The sequence below is a fragment of the Tachysurus fulvidraco genome, chromosome 24 (assembly GCF_022655615.1).
Source record: "Tachysurus fulvidraco isolate hzauxx_2018 chromosome 24, HZAU_PFXX_2.0, whole genome shotgun sequence".
NCBI lineage: Eukaryota > Metazoa > Chordata > Actinopteri > Siluriformes > Bagridae > Tachysurus > Tachysurus fulvidraco.
In genome coordinates, this window is record NC_062541.1 from 7,725,358 (window position 1) to 7,753,331 (window position 27,974).

Below are 27,974 nucleotides of genomic sequence, written 5' to 3' on the forward strand. Positions count from 1 at the left end.
TATTTCTGTCAATAACTCATAAAGTAAATCACTGCATCCTCATTAAAAATGTTCAGGTCAATGATAAAAACATTATGGAGTGACAAACAATCAACATTGTGGTGATGGATGAGATGCCATCTCGAAGTTGTTGTTGTTGTTTTTTTCAAGGACAGATTTATGTTTAAATGACACTATGATAAAAGTCATCCTGTTATAAATTGAATCTAGTTTATTATTTTTTTAACAGTTTGTAGAAATCCACACTTATCAAAACTACCAAAGCTGCCATGGAAATGTTTTAGTACATATATACAAGCATAACTGCAGTTAGAATAGCCAAGAAAATATTATTATTATTATTATTATTATTATTATTATTATTATTATTATTATTATTAAATCAAACTTATAGTAATTTATTAGGTCAATTGTGGGCCATGGTGAAATGACTTACTTGCGTGCGTCAACATGTGTAGCGTTAGAAGAATATGCGCATGCGCCGCGCATGCGTAGTGAAACAGCACAGGGAAGATATTTAAAGGTAAGTCGACATTAATGACACCGTTGTCCGAAACAGACTCGGCGGAATTACTCACCTTTTGCACGTAAAACAATATTTTCGTGATGGATGTATAAATTTGATGACCGTTCCTGACTCCGAAGAATATCAGGTATATAAAATGTTTTTAAATAAATCACAGGGCAGGGTAATGTTGAGTAACAGTTCATAACAAAGACAAACATCCGGAGCAACACACAAACCAGGTGGAGCTGCATTTCTACATCTCCAGTGTTTTTGTCCTTACTATTACATTTATTTCTCCAAAAGATGTTGTGAGATGTTTTGTGTATATATATATATATATATAATCATTAGTGTTGTTGTTAATAATAATAATACGAATAAGAATAATACAAATTCTTCTTCTTCTTCTTCTTCTTCTTCTTCTTCTTCTTCTTATTATTATTATTATTATTATTATTATTATTATTATTATTATTATTATTATGGCAGCAGTGCAGTGATGAATCTAATCTAACATCATGGAACTTTATGACCTGCTGGGACATTCTTATGATTTGATCCTTCAGTATTTGGAGTCTCATCTGGCTTCACCACAGCTTTAGACATTGTATTAGATGGTTATAAATTTGGCATGAGTCGCATCATCAACTGAAAGCAGCAATTTACTTTTTTCTTTTTGCAGAATTGTCTTAAGAACATGGACCCAATCAACAGTGATGATGAGCCACTTCTCAGTCCGAACGAAAAGCGATTTGTCATCTTTCCCATTCAGTATCCAGAAATGTGGAAAATGTACAAACAAGCACAGGCCTCATTCTGGACAGTTGAAGAGGTAATGATTTAAATTGTCATATAACAGTTATAACACAGTACAACAATCAGTGACTGTGGTGCAGGGCAACAAAACATGATCTCAGGTATAACACATTTGGGGACGTGCTCTTATAGGAAAACAGTCAATGACGAGGTGGCGTGATGCACTATGTGTGTCACTGTTGTTGCACCTAACACCACATGATGTACAAGTGTTGTTTTTGTGTGTTTATGCAACACTGTACTTGGAACTGTATTGATTTGTCCTAAACAAAGGTATAAGATGCATGTTGCCATGTAAAGGTCTTTATTGACCCAAGTACTTTTTAAAATGTTTTTGCAGGTAGATTTATCAAAGGATCAGGCCAACTGGGAAACACTGAACTCCGATGAGAAAAAATTTATATCTCACGTCTTGGCTTTCTTTGCAGCAAGTGATGGCATCGTCAATGAGAACTTGGTAAACTTTTCTCATGCATTTACATTTCTATATATACATTTAGCCATGTGACAGTCCCTGTTATCCTGAGCTCTTTGTTTATAATACACTTGCATTATTTATAGTACACACTTTCGTCCTCATGAGGGAAACAATGGTTGAGCACTTTAGGCCTAAACTTCAGTGACAACGAGTACATAATTATTTCTGCATTGATTACAAAATTTTGCTCACCATGTTTAAGTCTCAGAATGATCAAAGGACGATCTCGCTGATGTCATGAAGTGTGCAGTATTCATTTATGTGATTAAATTAAATGTTGTGGAATGACAGGGAAACACGTTAGCCCCTGCTATTGATGTTATTGATCTTAATTGTTATCATGACAGAGCTTTGATCAATACCTTCTGGCCAGCCTAACAGAAGTTAATTCTAACACTGATATTGGAGGGTCTAAGGAACATTCTAATCAAATTTCTTTGACCAAAGTTTTTCCAATGCTGTTTTGTCACCGTCGGATCAAATTTGGGCACCATCGTGTCATTTTTGTTGAAAGAACAAAATTGTAATTACTCCTTTTACAATTTTTGGCTAATTGTCACAAATAATGGAACACATCAGAATAAGCCTCATAAAAGTTTTAAGAATAAAATAATGGACCAATAGCAAAGCTGTAAAAAGGCCAGTATGCTATATCTGTTATGGTATGGTAAATTATGCTATGATACTATATATGGTGAAGTACAATATGATATGCGGTATATGTTATTATACTATATGGCATGTTACTGTACAGTAGACAGTATATGGTATGGTGTATGATATGGTAAGATGTGATACAATATAATATATATGATATTGGGTCAACAATGCAAATGGATTTTATTTGTCACAATTTTAAACATTGCTCAAATGTATCACATTATGAACACCAATGCAGTGTTCTTTGTTTATCTGTGTTATCTTGTCCTGAGCTCATTGTTCATATGTCTCATTGTGCAGGTGCAGAGGTTCAGTCAGGAGGTGCAGGTTCCAGAGGCACGCTTTTTCTATGGCTTCCAGATCTTCATTGAGAATGTGCACTCAGAGATGTACAGCCTGCTGATTAACACATACATCAAGGACCTAAAGGAGAGGTGGGGGCCATCAGTGGGAGCAGACGTTATTATACACAAATACAATGTGCTGTACAATAAAATGTTGAAAGGGAGGCTGCACTTGCAGACTTGTTTGTTTGTTTGTTTTCAGTGCTTATTGAGGTTAACTTTTTTTCATAAGAGTTCATAACTGTTTTGTGTAATGTGGTTTACAAAGAAACATGACAGACTGCAAATACTATGCAATATTTGCTCTTGTCCATTCTTGTTGGGAAAATACAACATGCTACTGAGACATGCATGATAGATTTAACATTTTGGTTATTTTGAGATGTACATGATTAATCTATCTGTCTAACTGTCTCTTCATAAAAGTATAGAACAATGTACTCTCAGGAACATTTCACACTGATACGATGGATTAATACTGTAATGCTATAATACTTTGCCCATTCCAGTATTCCTGCACATGCAATATTGTTGAACATACAGTATTTACACTGGTTGGCACCGTTTCTGTTTATTGTCTTTTGTTTATTGTCTTGTGTTCTTTGGTTGCACTGTATATTGTCCTGCCCTGTCTTTTGTCCTGCACTGTCTTGTTTGTCTTGTCCTGCTCTGTTTGCACCAGGTTGCACAGATGCACTTTATGTGGCTAGGACTACTTACTAAGTCTTTGTTCTATGTTACGCACCATGATCCTGGAGAAACGTTGTCTCATTTCACTGTTTCAATGTCCTGTTCATCTTTTCCAGAGACTTTTTATTTAATGCCATTGAAACCTTGCCTTGTGTGAAACGAAAAGCTGACTGGGCTTTGCAGTGGATCTCTGACACCAACTCCACATTTGGTGAGTTGCACATTTTCCTGAGGATTTACTCTCTGAGTCTGCTGTGTAGACTAGTGAATTACAAATATGAATAAAATTATACTTGCTTAAATTAGCTGTATCCATTTTTATAGGGTTTACCTACTGTATGTGCATCGTGTTTCCTAAGAAGCCTTAATTTATGACTGGATATTGTTGTTCACAGGGGAGAGATTAGTAGCATTTGCAGCTGTTGAGGGAATCTTTTTCTCAGGATCATTTGCTGCCATCTTCTGGTTGAAGAAAAGAGGTCTGATGCCTGGACTCACCTACTCCAATGAGCTCATCAGCAGAGATGAGGTAAATATAATTTTTACCAATTAAAATATATTCCTTGGGAAAAAGATATTTACATTTAGACAGTTCTAACAATATACTCTTGCATTCACAGGGTTTGCACTGTAATTTTGCCTGCCTTATATACAGCCATTTGGTGAAAAAGCCATCAGCTGACAGAGTGAAGGATATTATCATGAATGCAGTTAGCATTGAACAGGTCAGTGAAACTTATTGTAATGGTGCAATGTATTGGATGGGGAACAAGGACAAAAACGATAACATTGCTTTTAATTAATTAATTTATTATTTGGCTTTGCAGGAATTTCTGACTGAGGCTTTACCAGTTGACCTCATTGGGATTAACAGCTCTTTGATGAAGCAATATATCACATTTGTGGCTGACCGCTTGTTAACTGACTTGGGAATACCTAAAGTTAGTAATTTTGTGTATGTTTGTACGTGCGTGTGTGTGTGTGTATATATGTGTATATATGTGTATATATGTGTGTGTGTGTATGTGTGTATATATATATATATATATATATATATATATATATATATATATTAAATATACTTGTATACCTTGTTTTATACCCTGTCACCAGTTAGTGCCAGGGAGAACGAGCTTTATTTTACTGATGAAACAAATTTATATTTTACATTCTGCTTTGTTCTCAAAAGATATATAAGGCAGAAAACCCATTCGATTTCATGGAGTTCATCTCCCTTGAAGGAAAAACCAACTTCTTTGAGAAACGTGTGGCCGAGTACCAACGGTTTGGAGTGATGACAAATGGAACGGACTCTGAATTCACTCTTGATGCAGATTTTTAATGCTTTATACTGAAAGAACTGATTTTATATTTATCTCTGGCTCCGAACCAGCACTCAAATTGCCTTGGTGGAAAACGAACATAATTCCTTTCTACTAGAAAGAATCTACCTGAGGAAAATAAAAGTATTTTACAGAGTATGGTACAAAGATTTTCCTATGAAAATTAACAAATCTGTAGCTTCTTTTGTATACTTTCTGGCATCTAAATTATTTTTTATTAATTATTAAAAAAACCCTGTATGTAATAGTTTTCTAATGAAACAGTAATTATATTTATATTATTAATTTGTTATTTTATTTTTAAGAAAACTGACACCCCACCTCACCTCGGTATGATGTTTAAAACGATGATTATCAGTGTTACATGAAAATAATGCACATGTAAACACCAGTTAATGTTCACAGAACAAATACTGTTCTTGTTAACTTGTTTTGAAAGGTGTTATTTATGGTATTGTTCCATTGTATTCAGCAAAGGTTTGCAAAATTTACAATAAAGATTTATAGAAAATCTTTGATCATAAATATTTGATCATAAATGCCTCATTTTATCTTTTTACTAACTGGCTCAGTATAATTGTGTGTGTGTGTGTGTGTGTGTGTGTGTGTGTGTGAGAGAGAGAGAGAGAGTGAGAGAATACTTCATGCCCTCTTGTTTGCTTAATCAACATATGAATAATATAATATAATATAGTAATCCATTCCTATCCCTAAATAAAATAAGGTTATTATATAGAAATTTAACAAAATATTGAGAAAGTTTTTTGGTTTATTAACAATGTGAATGTTAAATAAATTTGCAAAAATATATGAGAATTTCTTGAAAAAATACTCTAGAAAAGACTGATTGTGATTTCTATTGGTTTTTTAACTTTATCCTGTAGTGCCTTGTTTTTGAAATCGAAATAACGACTTAGTATGATTTTGTTCCTCAATTGCGGTTCAGGGCTTTTCTGTCCTCTGTGATGATGTTTATGTAAGAATCTGAAATAGAGCAATCGTGTGTGTGTGTGTGTGTGTGTGTGTGTGTGTGTGTGTGTGTGTGTGTGTGTGTGTGTGTGTGTGTGTGTGTGTGTGTGTGTGTGTGTGTGTGTGTGTGTGTGTGTGAGTGTGAGAGAGAGAGAGAGAGAGAGAGAGAGAGAGAGAGAGAGAGAGAGCGCGCGCGCACGCACGCACGCACGCACACACGCACACACGAGAACGAGAGAGAGAGAGAGACTGTGTACGTGGAAAGATGGCATCGAGCTGGGGACGTGTAGTGTCGGAACAAACCGAATTAATAGGGAGTCGTCTCCGTCAGCTCGTGTCTACTGGACTGCACTTACTCCGTGATGAGTTGGGGATAGATTTGGGCTTGAAGCCCGAGGTTTACCCGGCCTGGGTGTTCCTCTGTACGGCGCTGATCGGCCTGCTGCTCCTGCTGGTGGTGTTCGCGGCCTGCGGTGGAGCTCGGCGCAGAAAGCACAGAGCTGCTAGAAGTAAAAGCACCACCGACATCGCAAAGGCCGCTCCGGTGAAGGCGCCCAAACCCGAAGAGCCAAAGAAGAAAAACAAAAAGAAAGCTGCAGAAAAGGTCTGCACCATTTTCTGAAACATTTCTTGTTCTCTTTGAATAACCCTTTTATTCGGAGTTAGGCTAGCGTGCTAACATGCTAACACGAAGCGTATTCGAATGAACCGCTGTTTTGACAGCTTGCTATAGCAGCCTTTGCTAGCTCAACAACCTAGCAGGTCTACAGCGGCACATTTGCATAAACACTTTGCAAGTATAACAGTTTTCATAAATCTCTGTCTTTTTTTTATTCTTTCATTATTTAACCAGGTGAGTAAATTGAGAACCAGTTCTCATTTACAATGACGACCTGACCAAGGGGCAACATAAAAACTAATACACAAACACAGCTCTAAACAATGACATGTAAAAGCAAACAAGAAACTAAAAACTGTACTGTTTGAGATGATAATAAGCAAGGTAATGGTATTTATGAACTTGACTCAAATCTAAAACGTTTCACTGGCTAGTTGCTAAACGTGGTTAGCATAGCGTGCTAACTAAGGTTAGCCACATAGCTAATCTTCAATTCAGTTGGACGTGATTTGGCAAAAAGTATTGTATCGCGATACTTATCGAGAGTTTTTTTTTACGAGTATCGCGACATAACGATTTGCTAACAAGGTGGCAAAAGCTATCTATTTAATGTAGGTAGTAGTAAAGTTGTATAACATGTAAAAGAAGCAGAAATGAAAAAAATTACATTTTGACATCCAGTGAGCTGCTTGTTACTCTGAGCTGGATAGTATAAAACAAACATATGACCCATAATTGGTAATCTGAAATTTCTCTTCAACAGAAGAACCAATCAAACGGTGGTAAGGCTCCTGAACCTCGAGAACAAGTCAACAAATCAGTAAAGGAGATCCCTAAACAGGCAGCGCCACCTTCGAAAGCAGCGCCACCTCCGAAAGCAGCAGCATCTCCGAAAGCAGCAGCATCTCCGAAAGCAGCAGCATCTCCCAAAGCAGCAACACCATCTCCGAAAGCAGCAGCAGCAGCAGCACCTCCTCCGAAACGAGCAGCAGCAGCACCTCCTCCGAAACTAGCGGCAGCAGCACCTCCTCCGAAAGCAGCGGCAGCAGCACCTCCTCCGAAAGCAGCGGCAGCAGCACCTCCTCCGAAAGCAGCAGCAGCAGCGCCTCCTCCGAAAGCAGCAGCAGCACCACCACCACCTCAACCCCAGCAACAAGGACTTGTTGATGCTAAAGCTGAGAAAGTAAAAGCAAAACTTATTTCACCTTTGTGTATTTAATGATAATACAAACACGCACACAATTCAGTAAGTCGTATAGCATGAACATTTCCAACAATGTGAGGGGAACGACCTGTTTCCTCTTGGCATGCATTTGAAACATATGAAAAAGGCAATTTTTAATTTACAATTCAAAACAAATTAAATAAATGAAAATCCAAAACTAAGATCTAAATAGAATTTAGATCTTAGTTTTGGATTTTCATTTATTTAATTTGTTTTGAATTGTAAACTCTGATTGGTCAAGAGATTGATTAATTTTCCATAACAGTTGCTCTGACTGGTGCTGGCTGTAATCTAATACATATTTGATGCACGCTAGTCAATGCACATGTTAATGCATGATTACTGATAGTTTATTGTTTCTTTAGTAACAACTTATTCACAGGAACTTTTGTGGAGGACAAGACATAGTAATGATAAACAGATTAATGTCTTGTTATTTAACTACTTATAATAGCCTCTTAGAGTTCCTCTATGGGATGGTCTTCAGGATGCTGTTAGGTTTCTGTTTAAAATGACAAATTATTATTGTTATTTTTTTTAAGTCTTATTAATTTTATGAAAGAATACAGAGGCTGGTGAGGGAATGGTTGTTTATAATAGCTGCTATAAATAGTGATAATAGGAACTAACCCATCTCAGTTTTTTATGTGATTATATTTAAACCTAAAATGGTTAAAACAAATGGCATGTTGTCCATAAAGAAGTTTGAATGTATATGAGGAATAAAACACCTCAGGCTATGCTGTTATTAGAAAAATAACCATTACCCCATTATTAATTGTTTATGGCCCATCATGTATTCCTTAAACATAGGAAGCTGTGGTAATAATTTATTAAGTGCTATGGGAAAATGTAATTTCATGGAGGTAATGATACTATTTTGTTTACCACATGTTTTACATAGGCCAAGAAAAGTAAGAAAAAACCAAAACCAGAGGTGAAACCAACCCAAGCTGTTTCCTCCGCAGACGGAAAGGAACCCGATGAAGGTACAAAACTGAGCGTTGATCTAGAATGCACTGTGACAGTTTCACAAGCTCAGTGAGATTAGAAATAAGGCATTTGTTCTATCTGAAGCAGAAAATGTTTCATGGCATTTTTCCAGGTAATCGTTTGCTGATTCATGGGTATGGAGATAAAGTACAATATCAAAGGTTAAATAAGAGCTTGTAAACTTTAAACATTTGTCAACAGTTGTGCAGTCAGACCATTGCAAATAGTAGAGTAAAAGATTTGTTTTTCAATAAGCTTTGCAAATGATCACTGATACTTAATACTTAAGTTAATTAATACATCATACCTTGATTTTTCATGTTGATTTCACTTCATTTCTCGAATCTACATTTTGTTTCGGTTATACATTGCTAAAGCATGTATAAAATGTTCTTGAACCAGTTCAAACCATTTACATGATAAATATGATTACTCATGGTAAGGAAACGCCTAACAGAAACTCAGGCCACCGTAAACTGAAGACGTTGCAGCTGGTGTAATATGAATGAATAAATTCCTGGCTGTATGCAATTAATGAACAGGACACATTGACTGAATTTGTTGTTAAATGTGTCTGAAGGAGTGTTACTGAACTTTAGTTGTTGAAGCATATGACTTCCTGGTATAATAATATTTGGAAACCTAAGCCAATTAAGCAGCAGTTTTGAAAAGTTATGTATTTTAAGTTAAACTTAAAATTAGCAATGTGAAAATCCTGTGTTTTCTCCGCCGACTGGTAAACCCCCCTATTATGGCCTACAATCTAAAATTATACCTTTTTAAGATCCATATATTTCAGTGTTCCCTAATTAGTGTGGGATTGGATGTGTTTGTGTTGGATACATGTGTTTTGACATGGAAGAATGAGATGTGGATTTTCCTCATATATAAGTATTTCCTCATGTATTAATAACACAGATTAATACTTTTGCTTAAAATTTTGAAATGACTAAGAGAATACAATCTGGATGCATATTTTATGAATATACCTGGTGAATCTTTGTCGGAAAAACAAAACATGAGTTCATGGGTGGAAAAATGTTTGTCATTGCCCAACTCTTTAAAAGGTGCTTGGGAGACTAAGATCAGCAACCGAGAGAAGCGACAGCAGCGCAAGAAGGAGAAGGGCCCTAACGATGAGTCAGGAAGCCCTGGAGGTGGCCAGCAAACAGAGAACCCTGCAGTTAAAGCTCCAGTGAACACCAAGAAGAATAAAGGTAGTTTGAGGACTCTGCTTTAATCATTGTGACCTGCTTACAGCAGTGGATTACCTTCTATCCAGCCTAGCACACTGGTGTTTAAACCGGTAGAGTGTAGCATGTATGTATATAGGGTGTAATGTACTTTTTTTTTGGATGAGAGCAATTTCTAAACAGATTTCACATCTCTCTTTGTAGAATCTATGAGTTTAAAGGCTGTAAAAGGTGATGCCAGTGTGACACCAGGTAAATAATGATTCCTTTTATACCTAAAAGCTAATAGGTAAGCTAATGTTGATAATGATAATAGTAAGCTAATGTTGATCTCTTATAAGCATATCTAATGAGTTGTTCCATGTGTAGTGCAATCCACCTGGAATAATGTGAGCTCTGTGAACAGTGGAGGATGGACTGATATGTCTGTGAAGCTTCCACCCCAGGGGAGCGTTTCAGACCGTGAGAAATCGTCAGCTGGCGTTAAGACATCTGGACCCATGACTTCAGAGACTTTGGCTTGGACTCAAGAATCTGCGGGTAAGTTCTAGTCTTACTGTCCTGTAGCAGCGATAGGACATGTGATCTAAGTATATGGACATCTGATAAAACAGTATGCCTCTTATTGCAAATTAAAGTTTATTAGGCAGTTTATTTGATATTTTAATCATCTAATATAGATGGTTGTTATTTGTGTAAAGATTTAGATATTTTTTTATCTCGATATTTCACTTATGTTTTTAATGAAAAAATCAGCCAGTAGGTGGTGAGTGTGAGAGAATTTTGGCTTGTCCATGCATCTGTCTGTCGATTTGACAGGTCCAAGGATACAGCATGTTAAATGTCTCATAATGTTCCTTCCTGTTCTCATAGAGCACTGTTACTTACACATTCATGGTTAGCAGCTCATCTAAAACTCATCTAAGAGAATAAAGAGAAGATTAAATCTTTCTGTATCAACCTCATGGGTAGACTATAAATGGATTGTTCTGTTTTTAGCAGGGTCATGGGCGAGCACGGATGGACGAATTAATCCTGAAGTGAACCGAATGAACCGCCCCATGCCCAGATTAAACCCATCAGGTACACAAATAATATTAATTGTTGCACTCTCAGATTGAGTGTTTTTGCATGTTCCTTTTCAGCTCACAGAGATTTCTCAGGCTGTCTATTACACAGAATATTTTCACTGTGATTCAGGGCTTTCCTACTGAAAGTATTCTGTACTTAGCTGAGGGAGACAAATCTAGACCCCTTAGTTGGGTATTGTATTGCCTCCACAGCCAGGTGCTTTAGTGCTGCATGTAGGTTATGGTTCAAATGCAATATTCAAAGTGAAATTAGATCTGTGAAGCAGCAACTGATCAATTTTAAAGACTGAGGCCAAAGAACAAATGCAACCTGATAAGGTCAAATGGCTAAGTGTGCTCTGAGGCTTCCTGCGCTTCATCCTTATTTTTGAAGTTATTGGAGGATCTTATTCTTTTTAATTTCATGGCTAAACCCTAAATTTTATAGATATGAATGGCCAAAAAATGTTTTTTTTCCCTCCTTGCTAGGATTTCAACTAGATTTTGGAATGTGTCCATGAGGACATTTTGCCAAGAGCATAGTGAGGTCTTGCACTGGTGTGCAGTTGGCTTTAAGGTGACTTTTGGTCGTATAGAACATCTCGGTTGAGCAAATTAGCTTGCATTTTTCTGACTATGAAGTGGCCACACAAAGAGTATGGAAAAACTATCACCACTTACTTTTGCTTCCCTTACTATCTTTTGTAGCAGCTAGTGCTCCGGTGACTCAGGCTGCTGCTGGGTTGGGGAACGGTCACACTAAATCTGATGAGTGGTCTGGATTCAGTAAGAGATTCAGTAACTAATTTTCTTAGTTTCATATTCCTTTGATTTGTTTCCAATTAAACTGTTAGACACTATATAATAAACCATTATTCTTTCAGATGGCCTTGGAGCAACAGATCCCAGTTCAGACTGGAATGCTCCCACTGAGCTGTGGGGGAACTACGATGAACCTAAACCAGAGACTCCTGCTGCCCAAGAGACAACCATTTCCCAGGTACCCAAGGTGTAGATTTGTTGTACCCATTTTCCAGGTTTCTATTTGATTTTGCCTTCAGTTTCACACATTGTACAAATAAATGTTTTAATGACCTGTTATAAAGACTCGCTATAATGTGTTAAATAAAATGTAAAAATGTTTTCTTTTAAAATATTTTCAATGCCAAGACACAAGCTATCTGGGACTTTAATGAGGTCTCCTTGTTTTTGGCTTTCATATTCAGTATATTTGTTGTGTAACTGTATGTGTGTCATTTGCAGGAATCTGATGATGACAAGGAAAAAGGAGATCCTTCTGGAAGTGGCAAGTCCAAGAGAAAGAAGAAGAAGAAGAAGAAGCCAGAAGATGAAAATGCTGGCTCACATGTAAGAGTACAAAGATAACAAAGAAATAATTGCCATAAATGTTAATGTCACTAATTTTGGCTTACGTATGAGTTTAGGTTCTTTATATATATAATAAAGATATTCTTCAAAACAACAACAGATAATTGGGCATTGCAAGCAAAATAATCCAAAGCCTTTATTTTGCTGTTTAAATTTGGCCTGGGTGTTAAGGTTGTTTTTATGTGCAGGTGACCAGCGAGAGTTTGACTCCACCTGCAGAAAGTGGATTTGTCAAACCCCATCCTCATGTGCCAGTGGTGGAGCCAAACAAGCAGATCATCAATTCACAGTCAGGACTGAGTGAGTAGTCTGGCAATGCGACAGTAAGAATGATTAAGAAAATGACAATCTGTGAAGTGATACCGATTCCAGATCAAGACCTGCCAACTTTTTGTAAAACAGGTTAAATAACAGTTAATGATGGAGCACTGTAAAAGCACAGTTTTTACCCCTGGTCAAACATCAAATCAGTGAGTCCTTGTATAAATCAGAAATGAGTGACTGTTATGAAAGTGTACAATATTAACTGATATACCTGCAAGCCTTTCCTCTACCCTTCATCTCTATTATTAATCTTTTGGTTGATGCTCATGTTTCACAGTTCACAAATTTATCGCTTGAAAGGTACATTTACATTTCCAGCATTTGGCAGATCCCCATATCCAGAGCGAGTTACATTTAATCTCTTTTTATACAACTAAGCAATGGAGGGTTAAGGGCCTTGTGTAGCGAACCAGCAGTGGCAGCTTGGTGGACCTTGGATGCGAAAACCTTGCGATCAGTAGTCCGATGCCCCTTAACTACTAAGATACCACATCCCATCGAGGCACAGAGAGAATGTTTTGTTTAGAAATGAGATATAAAATGTAATTCTTGTATGAATTTAACCGTATTCATAAAGGATGTACCAGACCTGGCTGAGAAATGGCAAAAATACCCCTGCACTTTTTGACCACCGTTCCATATGATTATACTTTTATTCCATTTTTTAAAACCATCTATTAACTGCAATATGTGTGTATTGTTTTACAGAGAAATCTGATCAGAACGCGGAACCGCTGAAGCAAGTTCAAAAGAAAAAAGCCAGGAGAGAAACATGAATCCCCTCAATCTCTTATGCAAAGGATTAAAATGTTTATGCAATAATTTCAGAGTACAGAATTTTATACCGATTAAAATTTTCTGTGCTATTTACAGAACATCTTAAGTGAGTTGGGCCAAGTTGGCCAAAAAACAACAAAAATGACAGCAGACAGAGAACAACATATGCACTATGCTAGACTGATGTCTTCTAAAGAATTGATTATTGTACTTGATATCATGCACCCTTTTAGTGCAGCGAAAGATTATTTATTGTTGTTCAACTGCTACTTTTAAGATGTTAATAGAATTTGCAACGTTTGTTAATATCATGGGGGAAATTTTTAGAATTTTGAGGATGTTTTATTATTTTTCTTTCTCTTTTTCTTCCATTTCTCTTCCTCTGGAACTTTTCTACTGCTGAATTGCATTCAGGATTATTTGCAGTGTAGCAGTTAAGGTTAGACACCACTGAGAGACGCTGTGCCATCAGAGCCATCATGATTTAAATCTAAAGTCATCAGCAGCAGCCGGAAGAGACTGGTATATTACTGTATTTTGTAATCCGGATCGAAACAAAACACGAGTACAGGTTACTACAGAGATGTTTCTAACACTAAGAATATTCTCAGTGCTTTTTTTTCCTGTATTAAGTATATATTTTCACATAGAAAGGAACTATACACACCTTTTTGAAATATTTGCTGTATCTTACCTTGTTAACTGTTGAAACAATTTAATGCTCTTTGTTTCTCTTGCAACCTCTTCAGTAGAAAAAGCCAGGCCATATGTACAGAATTACTAAGGGCTTTTTTCTATAATTCTCTTTAATTGCACTGTGCTACAGGTTGTAATACTTTCTATTTTTGTTATTTTTTTCGATCTTCTTGAAATGTGAATGTTTCATTCCTGTTTAATTTTGTGTTTTCATATTATTGTGATGGATATAGAGGTAGTGATTTTTAATGGAGAGAGACAAACGGTAACAGCAGCTTTACCTCCATTTCACTATAAATAGTGTCAGTATCCGGAATCTGTTGCCTTAATCTGTTTCTTTTTTTTCTCTCCTTTACTTATGTTTGCATCTAACCTTCTTTCAAATCGAAGTTTTTGGAAAGAGTTGTGGAATTATTATTTCCAGTTTGATTGATGTCAGAGCTGCACTTGCTGTTGCACAAGTTCTGTTTTAAATCTTTATAATCATCAAATAAATGTCTACATTCTTTTTTCCCCACTCATTCATGTACTTCTCTCAACATAAATGCTTTAATGAATGAGAAATGCTTTGCTTTTTGTAGACCTGAAATAGTGAATATCAATTTTTTTGTCCAGGCTTAATGCCTTATGAATTTAATTTAAACGTGTCTATATGTGGATTAACTGGCCGTTTATCCCATGTTCATTTTTGTAAATTGTGGTAGATTTTCGTGTACCTGAGGTACTCTGGTTTAGAATCAGACACCTGCCTTAGTTTTTCCATTAGAAAGGTGGTTAAACCAGTGTATTTATACCCGTCTTCAGATTTTTTGAATCCAAGAATGATCATGTTTACTGAAGTTGATGCAATATTTCTATGTTGATTTGTTAAATAAAACATTTGATCATTGTAATTCTGTTAGAATGTTTGTCATAATGTTCACTCTTAAACGATATACTACTTTAATTTGTATTTACACTGGGCCTTTTAGTCATAGTTGAGCTCATTTGAATGTGTTCCTGTAAACACGTTACTGTGTACAAACTCCTCTGTCTTTACTCCCAATGCAGAAAATGTATTAACTCCTACAGAGTACTAACATCTGAGTACTCAAAAAGCTTCCCTCTATATTTTATTATAGCCATATCAAACATCACATTTAGTACATATTTATTGTTTATGTTGCATGAGATTCAAATCCTTTTGAATTATCCACTGCTTTAAAAAAGACAATAAATTGCCCTTCAGCTGGATCGACTTTTAGTGCCGCTGTTCTAGAAAATTCATCACCTTCTGACCAGTCGGTATTCATCTGTATTGTGGTACTGCATTGGCCCATATAGCTTGTTGAACACCAATATAACAATATACCAGACCCCTTTTTTGCTGCTATAATTACCTCCACTCTTCTGGGAAGGATTTCCACTAGATGAGTTCCACTTTAGAGTGTGGCTCTGGAGATTTGCTCATTCAACCTCAAGAGCATTAGTGAAGTCTGGTACTGTTCTCTCAAAGATGTTTGATAGGGTCAGATCTCCACCCTGAGCAAACCATAACCTAACTGAGCTCACTTTGTGCACAAAGGCATTGTCCTGCTTGACGAGGTTTGGGCATTTTGCCTTTATTTGGGGGAAAAATCCTTATGGCTGGGACAGTCAGATAGCCATATAGTGTAACTAAGTAATGCTCACATGGTTTATACTTATGGGTGCATTCGTATATATAATCCATGCCTAAATACTAAGAGACAAATCTACTATTTAAAGTGAAGGGGTACATATTTTAGGAGAAATATTTCAAAATTGTTATTCAAAATCATTCAAACATCAGACCAGATGCACAATAAAAGGACAACAATGTTTAGATAGATAGATAGATAGATAGATAGATAGATAGAACTTTATTGTCATTGCATAGTAAAGATACACAGCAACAAAATGCAGTTTGGCATCTACCAGAAGTGCAAAAAGTAGCAACCGTGCAGATAAATATGTAGCATATGTACAGTATGTAATACATACATACATATATATATATATATATAGAGAGAGAGAGAGAGAGAGAGAGAGTTATATATGTAAACATAGGTACAGCATGTAATATATATATAGGTACATATGTAAACATAAGTACAGTGTATAAATATAATAGAAAAAATAAATATAAAGGCTATAGCAGTGCAGAGATGTGTGGACACTGTTGAAAAGTACAAGTAAATGGTTCTAAGGCTGTGGCATTGAAAACATGTGCAGACACTGTTGTAAAGGAACAACAAATAGAAGGTTATAAGGTTATGGCATTAAAAATGTGCAAGCTGAATAAACAAGTCCAATAAATAAATAAATAAATAAATAAGTAAATACATGAATATGAAATATTAGCAGAATGTACAGTAATTTATATTAGACAAACAGACATTTACTGATTCGTGTGTTTTATATTTATAGGGTATAAATCCTTATTAAACACACACACACACACACACACACACACACACACACACACACACACACACACACACACACAAGCAGCCATCACGTCCTGATCCCAGCTCAAATCCCCGCTGTCCGGTCACGTGACCAGGGGATGAGCTGAATTAATGCTGAGACACGGAGCAGCCCGAACACTGAGCTCTGAACACACGACGAACCGGATGCTTACACTCTGAATAGCGCACTGCAAACCATCGCCATTACATCTCTGAGAGGCCTACATGATATAGCTGGGTGACGTTTTATAGCAGAAAGATGATTTCTCCGTGGGACAGATGGTACACGACGAGCTGCTGCCTCTGTTGTCATGTACGGACGGGCACCATAATCCTCGGCGTCTGGTACATGGTGAGTGTGAACGGGTCTATGATCATATTACAGACCGAGCAGCAGGGTTCACTGGAGACCTGATTACACTCAATACAGGACATTTTATTCATCCAGGAGGACAAAACCAGATCATTCCACAGCATTAATGTTATATAGTCTATTCACTGCCCTCCAACGACTGTTTAACGTTTTACACACACACACACACACACACACACACACACACACACACACACACACACACACACACACACACACACACACACACACACAGATATATATATACAACTACACACACAGGGACACACACAGGGACACAAAAATATACACACAAATGAACACACACACACACACACACACACACACACACACACACACACACACACACACACACACATACACGGTATTAAGATCAATGACCCAGACATGTGCTTTAATACCTATCATATGTACATTTTATATTTTATACACTTGTATACTATTACTAGTACTATTGGTTATTTTCTCTGATCTCTCCTCGGTTAGTTTCTTCTCTTATCCTGTAAGGCTTTGTACCTCCTGATCAGCACCCAGACTGAACAAAGAATGAACCTCATAATTTTCCTTCTGTACCGTTAACATACTAAAAACTACACGTCAAATCTGATTTTCTGAAGTTCATATAGTTCATTCAGGGAAAGGTTTAGTTTTTTTAATTGAATAATTATGAAAATAAAAGAATAGTAATGTTAATTTATTACAAATGCAGTGTATATAAATTCTATATATGCACGTTTTTTTTATTTTCACTAAAACATTCAGTAATTTTGAATATATAAAAAATATATAGCGAATATTGATTTAAAATATTGAAATGTTTTAAATATAAAAATTTCTAATATATTTTTTTTACTTTTACTTTTAGCATATGTATAGTATAATAAAGTACACAATATTTATCACATTTCATTAACACCAGTTAATATAATTCAAATTAACCTGTCAATTAATTGTTTGGGTTACTAAAATAAATTCCTTATATAACACACCTAATAAATAAAACTTATTCCAAAAAATAATAGTCTATGCAGGACATACCAGTGTATCAATAGTTTTTAATATTTAGCTTTTTATTTTATTTATTTTATTTATTTTATTTATTTTATTATTATTATTATTATTATTATTATTATTATTATTATTATTATTATAGAAATGATAGCTCTTTAAATAGAATCATAATCAATTTAAATCCCTGACCCTGTGCATATAATTAACTCTAAAATACATTGAAACACATGAATAAAATACATGGCAGGGAAAATATTTTCAATACTTTTGTTTTATTTGGTCTAATAATTGTAAAAAAGAAAAGTAATTTAAGGAGAAGGGAATGTTGTATTCAGGTACATTTTCTTTATATTACTTTTAAAAATGTACTCAATTCATTTTACTACATTCTCTTGTAACTTACGCATAGAAATACGAGTAACTGAGAAATCCTATGCATGTTTAATTTATCTTCATTATATAATGTTTAATTTTCATTACATTTAAATAATGTGTATATAGTCAATCTATTTATTGAGATAACGTTTACATCATAATAATTATCTATCTATCTATCTATCTATCTATCTATCTATCTATCTATCTATCTATCTATCTATGTTATATAGAACATATTAGTATATTGGATTTATCAGTGTACAGTTTTACAATAAGTACAAAGCCCGTTAAAATGTAGACAGTGACATTAAGGGATCTACTCAGGTTTACTCATGCGGGTGGAGCTGTCCAACATTTCAGCTTCTTTTATTTGATGACTACATGGCAATCCTGTCTCGTAGTTTCCACTATGAATTTGTTGCGCATGAATCCATATTATATATATTTTATATTTACATTCTAATTGACAGTCCATTCAAAGAAACTGGTCATTGACACAAAAAGATGTCACAGATGAGCAGAATTATGCTTATGGCTTTGCTGTAGAGAGAAAGAGGAAAAAAAAATCATTTAGGATTGTCTCATTTCTGCCTGGGGTTCTCAGGCCAAATGAGGTAAATGGCCAAAGTCAGGTGATGCTCAATGAATAATTAAGCAGAAACCTTAGCCTACACTACATGCAGGTATGTGGACACCTGATCATCACACTCATTTGTCAGTCTTCCTTGATCTGTTAAAACAAACTCTGAAGCTCACATTTCCATAATCTGATTTTGTATGCTATAGTTTTATTACTACACTGGAACTAAGAGGCCCAAATTTGTCTCAGCATGACAGTTCTGTTGTGCACAAAGCAAAGGTAAAGGTCTGTGAAGATATGGTTTGCCACGGATGATGCTGATATGGAAGAACTAGTGTGGTCTACACCCTTAACCCCAATCTCACCAAGCACCTTTGGGATGAACTACAGTACACCCCGGGCCTCCCCACTCGAACCTATATGCCAATGCCCTTGTGGCTGAATGCCCACAAATTCATACAGCCACACTCCAAAAACTAGAATAAACCCATTCCAGGAAAGTGGAGGTTATAATAAGAGCATAGAGGACCAAATCTGGCGAGGTATCTGGATGTTCAGCAAGCACATATTGGATTGATGGTCAGGCGTCCACATTGGCAATACAATAATGTGTGTGAGGTTTAGCTTTTGTTATCATTTAGACCAATTCCTCTGTTATGCAGTTTCTGTTTATTTTTTATTCATCACAGTGCACAAGATTAACCATGCTTACACACATGCCTCTCTCCTACGCAGCTCATAAATGCCGTGGTCCTGTTAATCCTGCTGTCTGCTCTAAATGACCCAGTGCAGTATCACTACCATCTCACCAGTGCTGAACTCGGCACAGATTTGGATGTCATGGATGATGCGAGTAAGTTAAAAATGCTGTCCCAGGCTTTTTTCTTAGCTTTCTCGGGCAACTGCTCACCATGTGGAATGTACTTTCTCTATTTAAGTTGAGAAAATGTTTTTAATGTTGTGTTTTAATCTGAATCAAATACATTTCCATATAGAAAAACAACAGCTGTTGTTTGTCGTCTAAAATTGAATACATGGGAAAAGTTTTGTACAGGAATGTGAGAGTTAGTTCAGGTTCTGACACAACCTGATTAATCCTGATGAATTAGGGCAGTCAGATTTAACGTGCAGACTGATCACCATTGGCTTGGGCTTTCTTACGTCTAGACACGGTACACTCCTAAATGTTTTTTTGTTTGTCCCTTGTGTCCTTTGATTGCAGTTTATATGCATTGTATAATTTGCTTGAGTAGTGTCATAGGTCTAAAAAAAAAAATAGATAATGTCTTTCTCTTTGTTTTCTCCTGAAATTTGTAGTATACAGCCATATAGAGAAAAAAAACTGTTATCGGATGTAATATGGATGAAATATGTTTATTAAAAAAAGGGCTATATTTTTTACGTTTAACCTAAAATGTTAGCTGTTACACACTGTGATAGGAAATATATATTATTCTGTAATAACCAGTATAATTCCTAAACATGATATGAGTGCATTCATTTGAACTATTGGAAGTCAGTAAAATCTAAAGGAGGATTTGACTCTTGTATCTGTGGTGGTGGTTCTTCACCATTTTGCAGTATTTTGCTCTCATCCATGTTTTTTCTCCACAGACATGTGCATCGCTGCTGCAATTTCCCTGCTGATGATATTGATTTGTGGGATGGCGACTTACGGTGCTTATAAGGTAAATGTTTACTGTTAACAATTTTATCAAATGGAGAAAAAGTCAATTGAATTGAATAAGAATTGACATATGGCTAAGTATGGTGACCCATACTCAGAATTCGTTCTCTGCATTTAACCCATCCAAAGTGCACACACACAGCAGTGAACACACACACGGAGCAGTGGGCAGCCATTTATGCCGCGGTGCCCGGGGAGCAGTTGGGGGGAATTCGGTGCCTTGCGCAAAAGGGCACCTCAGTTGTGGCCGGCCCGAGACTCAAACCCACAAGCTTCGGGTTACAAGTCAGACTCTCTAACCATTAGGCCACGACTGCCCCGACGTTATGACAAAATAGTACCTTTGACCCAATTAATTATTATTTCTTCATTATATTATTATGTTTATTAAAATTAACCTGTTAATTAATTGATTTGTTTATTCTCATGTTACTAAAATGAATTCCTTACATAACACTCCTGAAAAATAAAACTTATTCTAAAAAAAAGAATAGTCTATATAGGACATACAAGTGTATCAATAGTAATCGGAATCAGTAATAGGAAGTCATGGCCTAATGATTAGAGAGTTTGACTCCTAACCCTAAGGTTGTGGGGTTGAGTCATGGGCTGGCCACGACTGAGGTGCCCTTGAGCAATATTTTATATATATATATATATAAAATTCTGGATTTTTTTATTTTACTTTAACTTCTTCAGATTTTGGGTTACATCTGTTAAGTATAGTGTTTAAGTTTAAAACGTAAAATTATATGCACATTTTATTTTTATTTTTTTGAGATTTGGGGTTTTTATTTCATTCATTATACTGTATGTGATCGTTAAGCATCAATTTTGGTTCCATAAATGGTTCTAAATAAATGGCTCTAGTAACAAAATCACTAACATTAATCCTTGTTGTTACTTGTTCTTTGTTTTTTCTTTGTGTCAGTGTGTTTTGAAATAGAGAAAACTGAAACTTTAAAAGTGTTTATATACAGTATTAACCGCTGCAATCCTTCTTTACAGCAACATGCTGCTTGGATTATTCCATTTTTCTGCTACCAAATCTTTGACTTTGCCCTTAACACCCTGGTAGCAATAAGTGTCATGGTTTACCCGAACACCATTCAGGACTACCTTGATCAGTTGGTAAGGAACTTGGTCTTTAATTATTTATTTCTTCTATAAACTAGGTATTGAGTTTCCTGTTGAAATGGTTGTTTATGTTTTAACAGCCTGGGACCTTTCCATACAAAGAGGACCTAATGTCCACCAACAACATCTGCCTAGTGTTTGCGGTGCTCGTGTTCATCGGCTGTATTTTGGCCTTTAAGGTAAATGCAGAGGAATTGTTGAAATTTTACACCAGATGCAGTTGCAGCGTTGCCAATACACTTCTGCGTTAATCAGTGTGATATTTTACAATATGAATGCACTGAATAGCTGACAGTTTGCACCCGTTCATTTTTAATGGTTTGTTACCAGAAACATGTAAGGGATAGGAATGTGGTGAGAACCGGACACGATTAAAAAAACTTATGCAAATCAGCATCAGGAAATATGCTGCAATGACCAGTCGTGACTCCGGAGCCTTGTCGTCGTTGTCCGATTGTAAATAACGATCTGCAGTACGTTCTTCCTGAAAAGATTTTTAGTGTAGCTTGGTGTAAATGGGCATGGGTGAAGTATCTAGCTAGAAACAATAAAGAATACAGTATCAATGCTGTGTAATGCAGTCCAGGCCCATAATGTAAACAGCACATGAGCTGTGTTTCAACCTCAAGCCCTACAGTATCTGGTGTTGCTTAAAGTTTATTGCATGAGATTGTAAGAATGAATAGAATTAATTATCTTTGTTGGACTGACAAAATTGATCAAGTACAGTGGTAATGCTTGTTTCTAATAATCTGGCAGTGACAAAACAAGCTGGCTTTCATATTTACTAACATTCATTCATTCATTTTCTATGAAAAGCCTGTGCCTATCTCAGGCGTCATCGGGCATCAAGGCAGGATACACCCTGGACGGAGTGCCAACGCATCGCAGGGCACACACACACTCTCATTCACTCACATACACACACACTACGAACAATTTTCCAGAGATACCAATCAACCTACCATGCATGTCTTTTTACCGGGGGAGGAAACCGGAGTACACGGAGGAAACCCCCGAGGCACGGGGAGAACATGCAAACTCCACACACACAAAGTGGAGGCAGAATTGAACCCCCAACCCTGGAGGTGTGAGCGAACGTGCTAACCACTAAGCCACCGTGCCCCCCTATTTACTAACAATGTTGTATTAAAAGAAATCACATAACTTTTCACATACTTGACACAAGTGCATAAAGTCCAGTGTAAAAAGATCACATGGAGGTTTATAAACAGTTTACAATAAACTCTCGATAGCGAGTGTGACATCCACAGACAATTATATGTGTTACAGTTACTACATGTTAAACGTTTGGATCGTCTTCTAGGGTGGTGCCTGAAACCGTTTAACACACAGATTCCCTACAAACTGAGAGCGAGAATTCGAGAGTTATTACTCAATACTGTTACTGACATGATGCTTTTCTGCCGTTCAGCGCTTTGTGAAGTGACATGTTATCGTGAAGAACTTGTAGTACTGCTGCTGAGTTATGTTTGGATTGAAATGCCACTCTTATCCCTTGCATGTTATCATCATGTTGAAAATTGATACCATCTTGTTGCTTATTTGCCAGGCGTACCTGATTGCCTGCGTGTGGAACTGCTACAGATACGTTAGTGGAAGAGGCACCACAGAGGTCTTGGTTTATGTCACCACTAATGATACAACAGTAAGTCAAGGATGATTTACTGTCACACTGACTCCACTTTGTGTGTTTGTTATTCTTACCTGAAGCACACTGTGTCCCATTCTGACATGGGGTAAATCATAAAGGGGAGACAAAACAAGGACAAGCTCAAGGGCATCTTTTATTAAGCGATAATGAAACGTCAACATATTTGCACTCCATAGCTGATCAAAATGGCTTGAAATTTGTTTAGCAATTTGACTGTTTTACTTTCAGGAAAAGAAACTTCAGGAATCAGGAGAGCTTGACTGAAACATTCCTATAGTCATAATCTAGAAATGTCAGTTGTCAAGCTTGCGAATTATGATCAAACTTAGCAAATATAATAAAATATATTTTTATGACAAGTATAAGTATAAGTACAGTATAAGTACAGTACAGTATAAGGTAATCATGGGAAATAATAGGGTGATGATAAATAAAATAAATACAGCGCTGAAGTAATTATTTTGAATAATGACAGTATGATTAAATGCTCAGGTTATAATACAGAGTTTGGGCTGTTAAACATTTAAAGCCTAGCAACTTCCTCACTCGAACCTGTAGATTCTGCCTGCAATATATTTAATGTTAAATACTCGACTACTGATTTTGATGAATTTTCTGATTAATAATGCAGAATGTCTCCTTATGTCCTGTGTGATGTTCAGTCAGTGTGACATGACTGTCAAGTAATCTCTAATCCTTTCTTTCAGCTTTGGTTTGATGGTTCTGTTTTTATTTAATATTAGCTCTGTATCTGTAATGTAAATGAATTTTTGGTGTCTGTTAGAGATGTCACAGTGCTGCTTTGGTACTAAATTCCAAATTCAGCTCAACCCCTTTACATAACCAGTGATTATTGTCCAGTTCCTTTGAAATCCTCTCACTGATGCAGTTAGACTCTGCAGATTAAATTAGGATCCGCTTAGAATGTTATTCAAATTAGCCCTCCGTTTATAACAGAGTTATAGGCTTGCATAAGTATCCCAAACTCTACTATACTTTGTAGTGTCTCAACCTGGGAATAAACTGAATGAATTGGGATCTCATGATCTTAATAAAATAATATGAAGTGTGACTGTTGGCAAAAGTATTCACCCCCGGCTGCTATGAAACAACTAAATGCAACCAGCTGAAAGAAGATGCTGTAGATATTGAATTGTCACATGATCTCAGTATAAATATACCTGATTTTGGAAAAGCCTCGTGGAACAATCATGTCTCCGCCTAGAGGAAACTTTATACCAAAATTATTCAGCAATAATTCTAAGATTAGTCAGAGAAGAAGGCAGAAGGACAAGGCTTAACTCTGAACATGATGCTACCACCACCATGCTTTACTGTGTGGATTCACCAGGTGGGGTTTTTACAGCTGTAAATGCTTACGCCATTTTTTTTTACTTATAAGTAAGTAAATACTACTTACTGTATAAGGACCACTTGGGGTTGGGTTCTGTTGGGTTACGTATTCAAGACACTGTAAGTTTTATCTGGCTGTTTATGTAATTGAGCATTGAGCAGAACCATGTTGCTCATGCAGTTACAAAAATCTTTGAACGTTTTCAACAAAATAATGGGAACATCCTGCTCACGCTGTATTCTGCTTTGTAGGTGCTGCTCCCATCGTATGAAGAGGTCGTCGCTATTCCTCCGAAGGAGCCTCCACCTGAGTAAAAACACTCAGCATGAGACAGATGATTTCTCTCTCAGATTTCATCAGTCTTCTCCCTAAATATCCTCCAAAGAAAAGATTTTTTTAGTCAGTGTTTCCTATTCCCCCAACTGAAACCATCCACTTTTTACTCTGTGACGTCTCTATCCTTTGCTCCCTGAAGGCAGTAGTGTGACTTGCTCCTCCCTTTGTGAGTCTGCACAGCCTTCCCAGCAGCCCAGTGCTGCGTGTCAGCTCCAATTTGGATTTGCACTTTCAGCGTTCAGTGATTCCGCACGACACTGACCTCCCCTTTTTTAAATACTGTGAACTTCTCGGAACTGCTGTCGGCTACCGAAATACCTGACATTTAAATGTGGCAGGCGTAATAAACGTGCAAGTTATTTAAGAGCAATTTCCAACCGGCAGTTTCCAACCAAGGAACCTGATGAATGTGGCCACCAGGGTAATATATCATTCTCTAATATGCATCTTTATAACACAGTGAATTGTGAGAAATCTTTCAAAAGAACCACAATGACCAGTCTACAACATTTTAACAGGTTTCTAACAACAGTAGCCAATATTTAAGTTTCATTTAATATTTAAATTTCAGTTTCAAAGTTACTAATACAAATAAAGCTCAAATCATTTCCTAGTGATTGCTTAAAAGAAATATTTGGCAAGTATTCCATTTTGAAGATCAGAAACATAACATGTATATAGTTGCAACTCTATGAATAACTATGATAAGAGTTTCAATGTGAAAGTAATCTTGTGATTTTCACAACATTATCTTCATTATCTTTCATCTGAAAACTAAATCTAAATGTGGCTATTTCACACACTGCCCCGTGTTGCTGATTTGATTTAAAACCATACATCCGGTGGCTTCCAGTCCTATGCAGAGTCGCCACGTTGTTTTTGCACATTAGTCTTAATAATTCATGCTGTATGTTCTCTGATAAATAGGGTACTGAAGGAAAGGTAGACTGTATGTAGCACAGTAATGTAGTATTGAATATAAATATGAGTGACATGAAAAATCTCCTGATGTCTTCCCTAGCTTGATTCTGCTTAAGATTTGAAAAGAAATTTGTTATATAAAGAGCTATGCAACAACTATGCAGAATTATCTTCAACTGTACTATCTTTCAACACGGAGCACTTTCGTATCAACGAATTAACTGAAGCCAGCAGACTCTTATTCACTGTTCTGTTAGATTATTTCCCAGGAATTGACATTTTCTGCTCATCATTTATTTAGAATGAATTCACTTGATGACATCAGTGATTATTCATTAAAAGCTATGATCTATGTAGCTCTGGTTAGCAATGGAAGGAAATTTGCTTCTTAGTAAATGACAAAAAGGGACAATTTAAATTTGTTTAAAATAAAACTCTCAACAAACGACAGATAACTACAAACAAATTACATATAAACCAATCGGTTCTACATTTGAACCCATCTCTGGGATTTTAAACTATTATTTATGAAGCAGTGACATCATGTCTGTTTGCTCCAGTTAAGTATTTAATACAGAAGAGCTTCGGATTGAAATGTAGGAAAATATCGCTACCTGCAGTAACCATTTTGCCATGAATCAAATCGTTATTCAGAGTCAATCAATTTGTCCTGTGATGTGTTTAGGTTCCTAAAATCTAACATTATTACCTTCAATCCAATCAATCACCTTAACTTTCGAAGTGTGTAATATGTTTGTTTAGGAAAAAGAAGTCAGTTCCGAAATTTCTTACTGGTTTTTACTGTTGGTCGTATGTTTTGTCTGTAACCGAGGTGATTTGACTTGACGTTCAATCAGCTGCAATATTTGTACTGAACAGTTCTTAAAATTAAAAGATTCTTACGTTGAGTTTATTGTAGCTAATTATTGAACTAATTATTCGTGTAGAGGGTAGCGGTGTTGTCTACCTGCTCGATCCTGAGCTCGGGTCACGCACCCACTGTGTTCTGGGGTCCAGAACGAGCCTGAACGGGACAGAACACTTACTGAAGATTAAAAAATTAATACAGCAGTATAGAGTGAAAAGAAAGACTCCATTTATCCCAGTATACTCAATACAGACTCCTCTATTAATGTTATTTGTACATCCTAAAGTATACTGATTGTGGAGGATCATCATGATCCTGGTTATTATTTATTAAACTTCTCATGGAAATTTTTAAGTGGTTTAGTGGTCTAGAGACTCTCATCTCAAAGACTACCCATAATCCTTTTCAGCAGTCTGAATATCTCTATTGAGTTATATTAAGATTGTTTATGGAGGTCTGTTTTTTCAGGTGGCACAGAAAGAGTTCCCAGCTACACCGCTTTAAGTCTCCATATCATCTCCTGATACGTCTTCCTATCTTTCACCTCACATCCAAGGAAAGGAGATATATGAAACATGAGCTCCGAATGTGATCCATCATTAGAGGAGACATACTTGTTTTCTATCTAGTATCATCTTTCTAGTATGTACACATCTAGGTCAGCTTTAATCAGGCATAAATTGGAGCAGCTATGAAACAGCCAGCTCTAGAGCTCTGACTAATGTAATCTAATAGATGAGAAAGACGAACAAAACATTGTTTACTTCATCACTAGGTTTCTTTTGATGGCTAATGATACCCGGTATGTCGTTACTCATCATGTCTTCATTTTAATGCTTTTCTTCTCCAAACATAGTTAACAAAAAAGCAGAGAGAAAATGACAAATGGCATCATGTATACGCTTTGTGACTTGCCCTTGCCGGCAGCTTTTTAAGAGATATGAAGAACATGTTTGTTAAGGGCAGCATCTGCCATCTGCACTCAGGCTGTTTTTATTTTACACCCATCAGCAAAGCTTCTGATCCAGACACGTTTACAACCTCACACTTACAAGGACACTTGTCTTTAAATCATCAGCATCGAGCCGATTA

General features: G+C 36.4%; 3 protein-coding genes across 12 annotated transcripts; all 3 read left to right on the top strand.

The window, feature by feature from the left end:
• Positions 1 to 427: 427 nt before the first annotated feature.
• On the top strand, positions 428 to 5,364 carry rrm2b (ribonucleotide reductase M2 b). Of its 3 annotated transcripts, none has more exons than XM_027175844.2 (9): positions 428 to 523; positions 1,191 to 1,340; positions 1,665 to 1,781; positions 2,763 to 2,896; positions 3,613 to 3,707; positions 3,892 to 4,025; positions 4,117 to 4,221; positions 4,324 to 4,437; positions 4,686 to 5,364. In XM_027175844.2, the coding sequence occupies exons 1-9, from the start codon at positions 428 to 430 to the stop codon at positions 4,836 to 4,838; spliced, it is 1,098 nt and encodes a 365-aa protein (XP_027031645.2). In that variant the 3' UTR covers positions 4,839 to 5,364. The 3 variants fall into 3 exon arrangements, with proteins under 3 accessions (XP_027031645.2, XP_027031646.2, XP_027031647.2); XM_027175845.2 differs by having other exon boundaries at positions 516 to 653; XM_027175846.2 differs by lacking the exon at positions 428 to 523 and adding an exon at positions 609 to 747.
• A 645-nt stretch (positions 5,365 to 6,009) lies between these two features.
• On the top strand, positions 6,010 to 14,987 carry mtdha (metadherin a). Of its 8 annotated transcripts, none has more exons than XM_047807874.1 (12): positions 6,010 to 6,412; positions 7,191 to 7,610; positions 8,557 to 8,641; positions 9,713 to 9,862; positions 10,043 to 10,090; positions 10,208 to 10,378; positions 10,841 to 10,921; positions 11,617 to 11,706; positions 11,793 to 11,908; positions 12,166 to 12,276; positions 12,486 to 12,597; positions 13,330 to 14,987. In XM_047807874.1, exons 1-12 carry the CDS (start codon positions 6,074 to 6,076, stop codon positions 13,395 to 13,397), a joined length of 1,791 nt encoding a protein of 596 aa, XP_047663830.1. In that variant the 5' UTR covers positions 6,010 to 6,073; the 3' UTR covers positions 13,398 to 14,987. The 8 variants fall into 8 exon arrangements, with proteins under 8 accessions (XP_047663830.1, XP_047663831.1, XP_047663828.1 ...); XM_047807875.1 differs by having other exon boundaries at positions 11,620 to 11,706; XM_047807872.1 differs by having other exon boundaries at positions 6,011 to 6,412; positions 10,838 to 10,921.
• Positions 14,988 to 16,631: 1,644 nt separating this feature from the next.
• On the top strand, positions 16,632 to 26,922 carry laptm4b (lysosomal protein transmembrane 4 beta). Its single transcript, XM_027175855.2, has 7 exons — positions 16,632 to 16,914; positions 19,640 to 19,757; positions 20,519 to 20,592; positions 21,600 to 21,722; positions 21,809 to 21,907; positions 23,302 to 23,397; positions 25,009 to 26,922. The coding sequence occupies exons 1-7, from the start codon at positions 16,822 to 16,824 to the stop codon at positions 25,069 to 25,071; spliced, it is 666 nt and encodes a 221-aa protein (XP_027031656.1). The 5' UTR covers positions 16,632 to 16,821; the 3' UTR covers positions 25,072 to 26,922.
• Positions 26,923 to 27,974: the final 1,052 nt, after the last annotated feature.

Excerpts from the sequence above, each read along its gene's own strand:
- rrm2b (XM_027175844.2), top strand. The coding sequence starts at position 428 with ATGACTTACTTGCGTGCGTCAACATGTGTAGCGTTAGAAGAATATGCG. Across the intron at positions 524-1,190 it reads CACAGGGAAGATATTTAAAG|AATTGTCTTAAGAACATGGA; the intron begins GTAAGTCGACAT and ends TTCTTTTTGCAG. Across the intron at positions 4,026-4,116 it reads AGCTCATCAGCAGAGATGAG|GGTTTGCACTGTAATTTTGC; the intron begins GTAAATATAATT and ends TTGCATTCACAG.
- mtdha (XM_047807872.1), top strand. The coding sequence starts at position 6,074 with ATGGCATCGAGCTGGGGACGTGTAGTGTCGGAACAAACCGAATTAATA. Across the intron at positions 8,642-9,712 it reads CGGAAAGGAACCCGATGAAG|GTGCTTGGGAGACTAAGATC; the intron begins GTACAAAACTGA and ends ACTCTTTAAAAG. Across the intron at positions 10,091-10,207 it reads TGATGCCAGTGTGACACCAG|TGCAATCCACCTGGAATAAT; the intron begins GTAAATAATGAT and ends TTCCATGTGTAG.
- laptm4b (XM_027175855.2), top strand. The coding sequence starts at position 16,822 with ATGATTTCTCCGTGGGACAGATGGTACACGACGAGCTGCTGCCTCTGT. Across the intron at positions 20,593-21,599 it reads CGACTTACGGTGCTTATAAG|CAACATGCTGCTTGGATTAT; the intron begins GTAAATGTTTAC and ends CCTTCTTTACAG. Across the intron at positions 21,908-23,301 it reads GCTGTATTTTGGCCTTTAAG|GCGTACCTGATTGCCTGCGT; the intron begins GTAAATGCAGAG and ends CTTATTTGCCAG.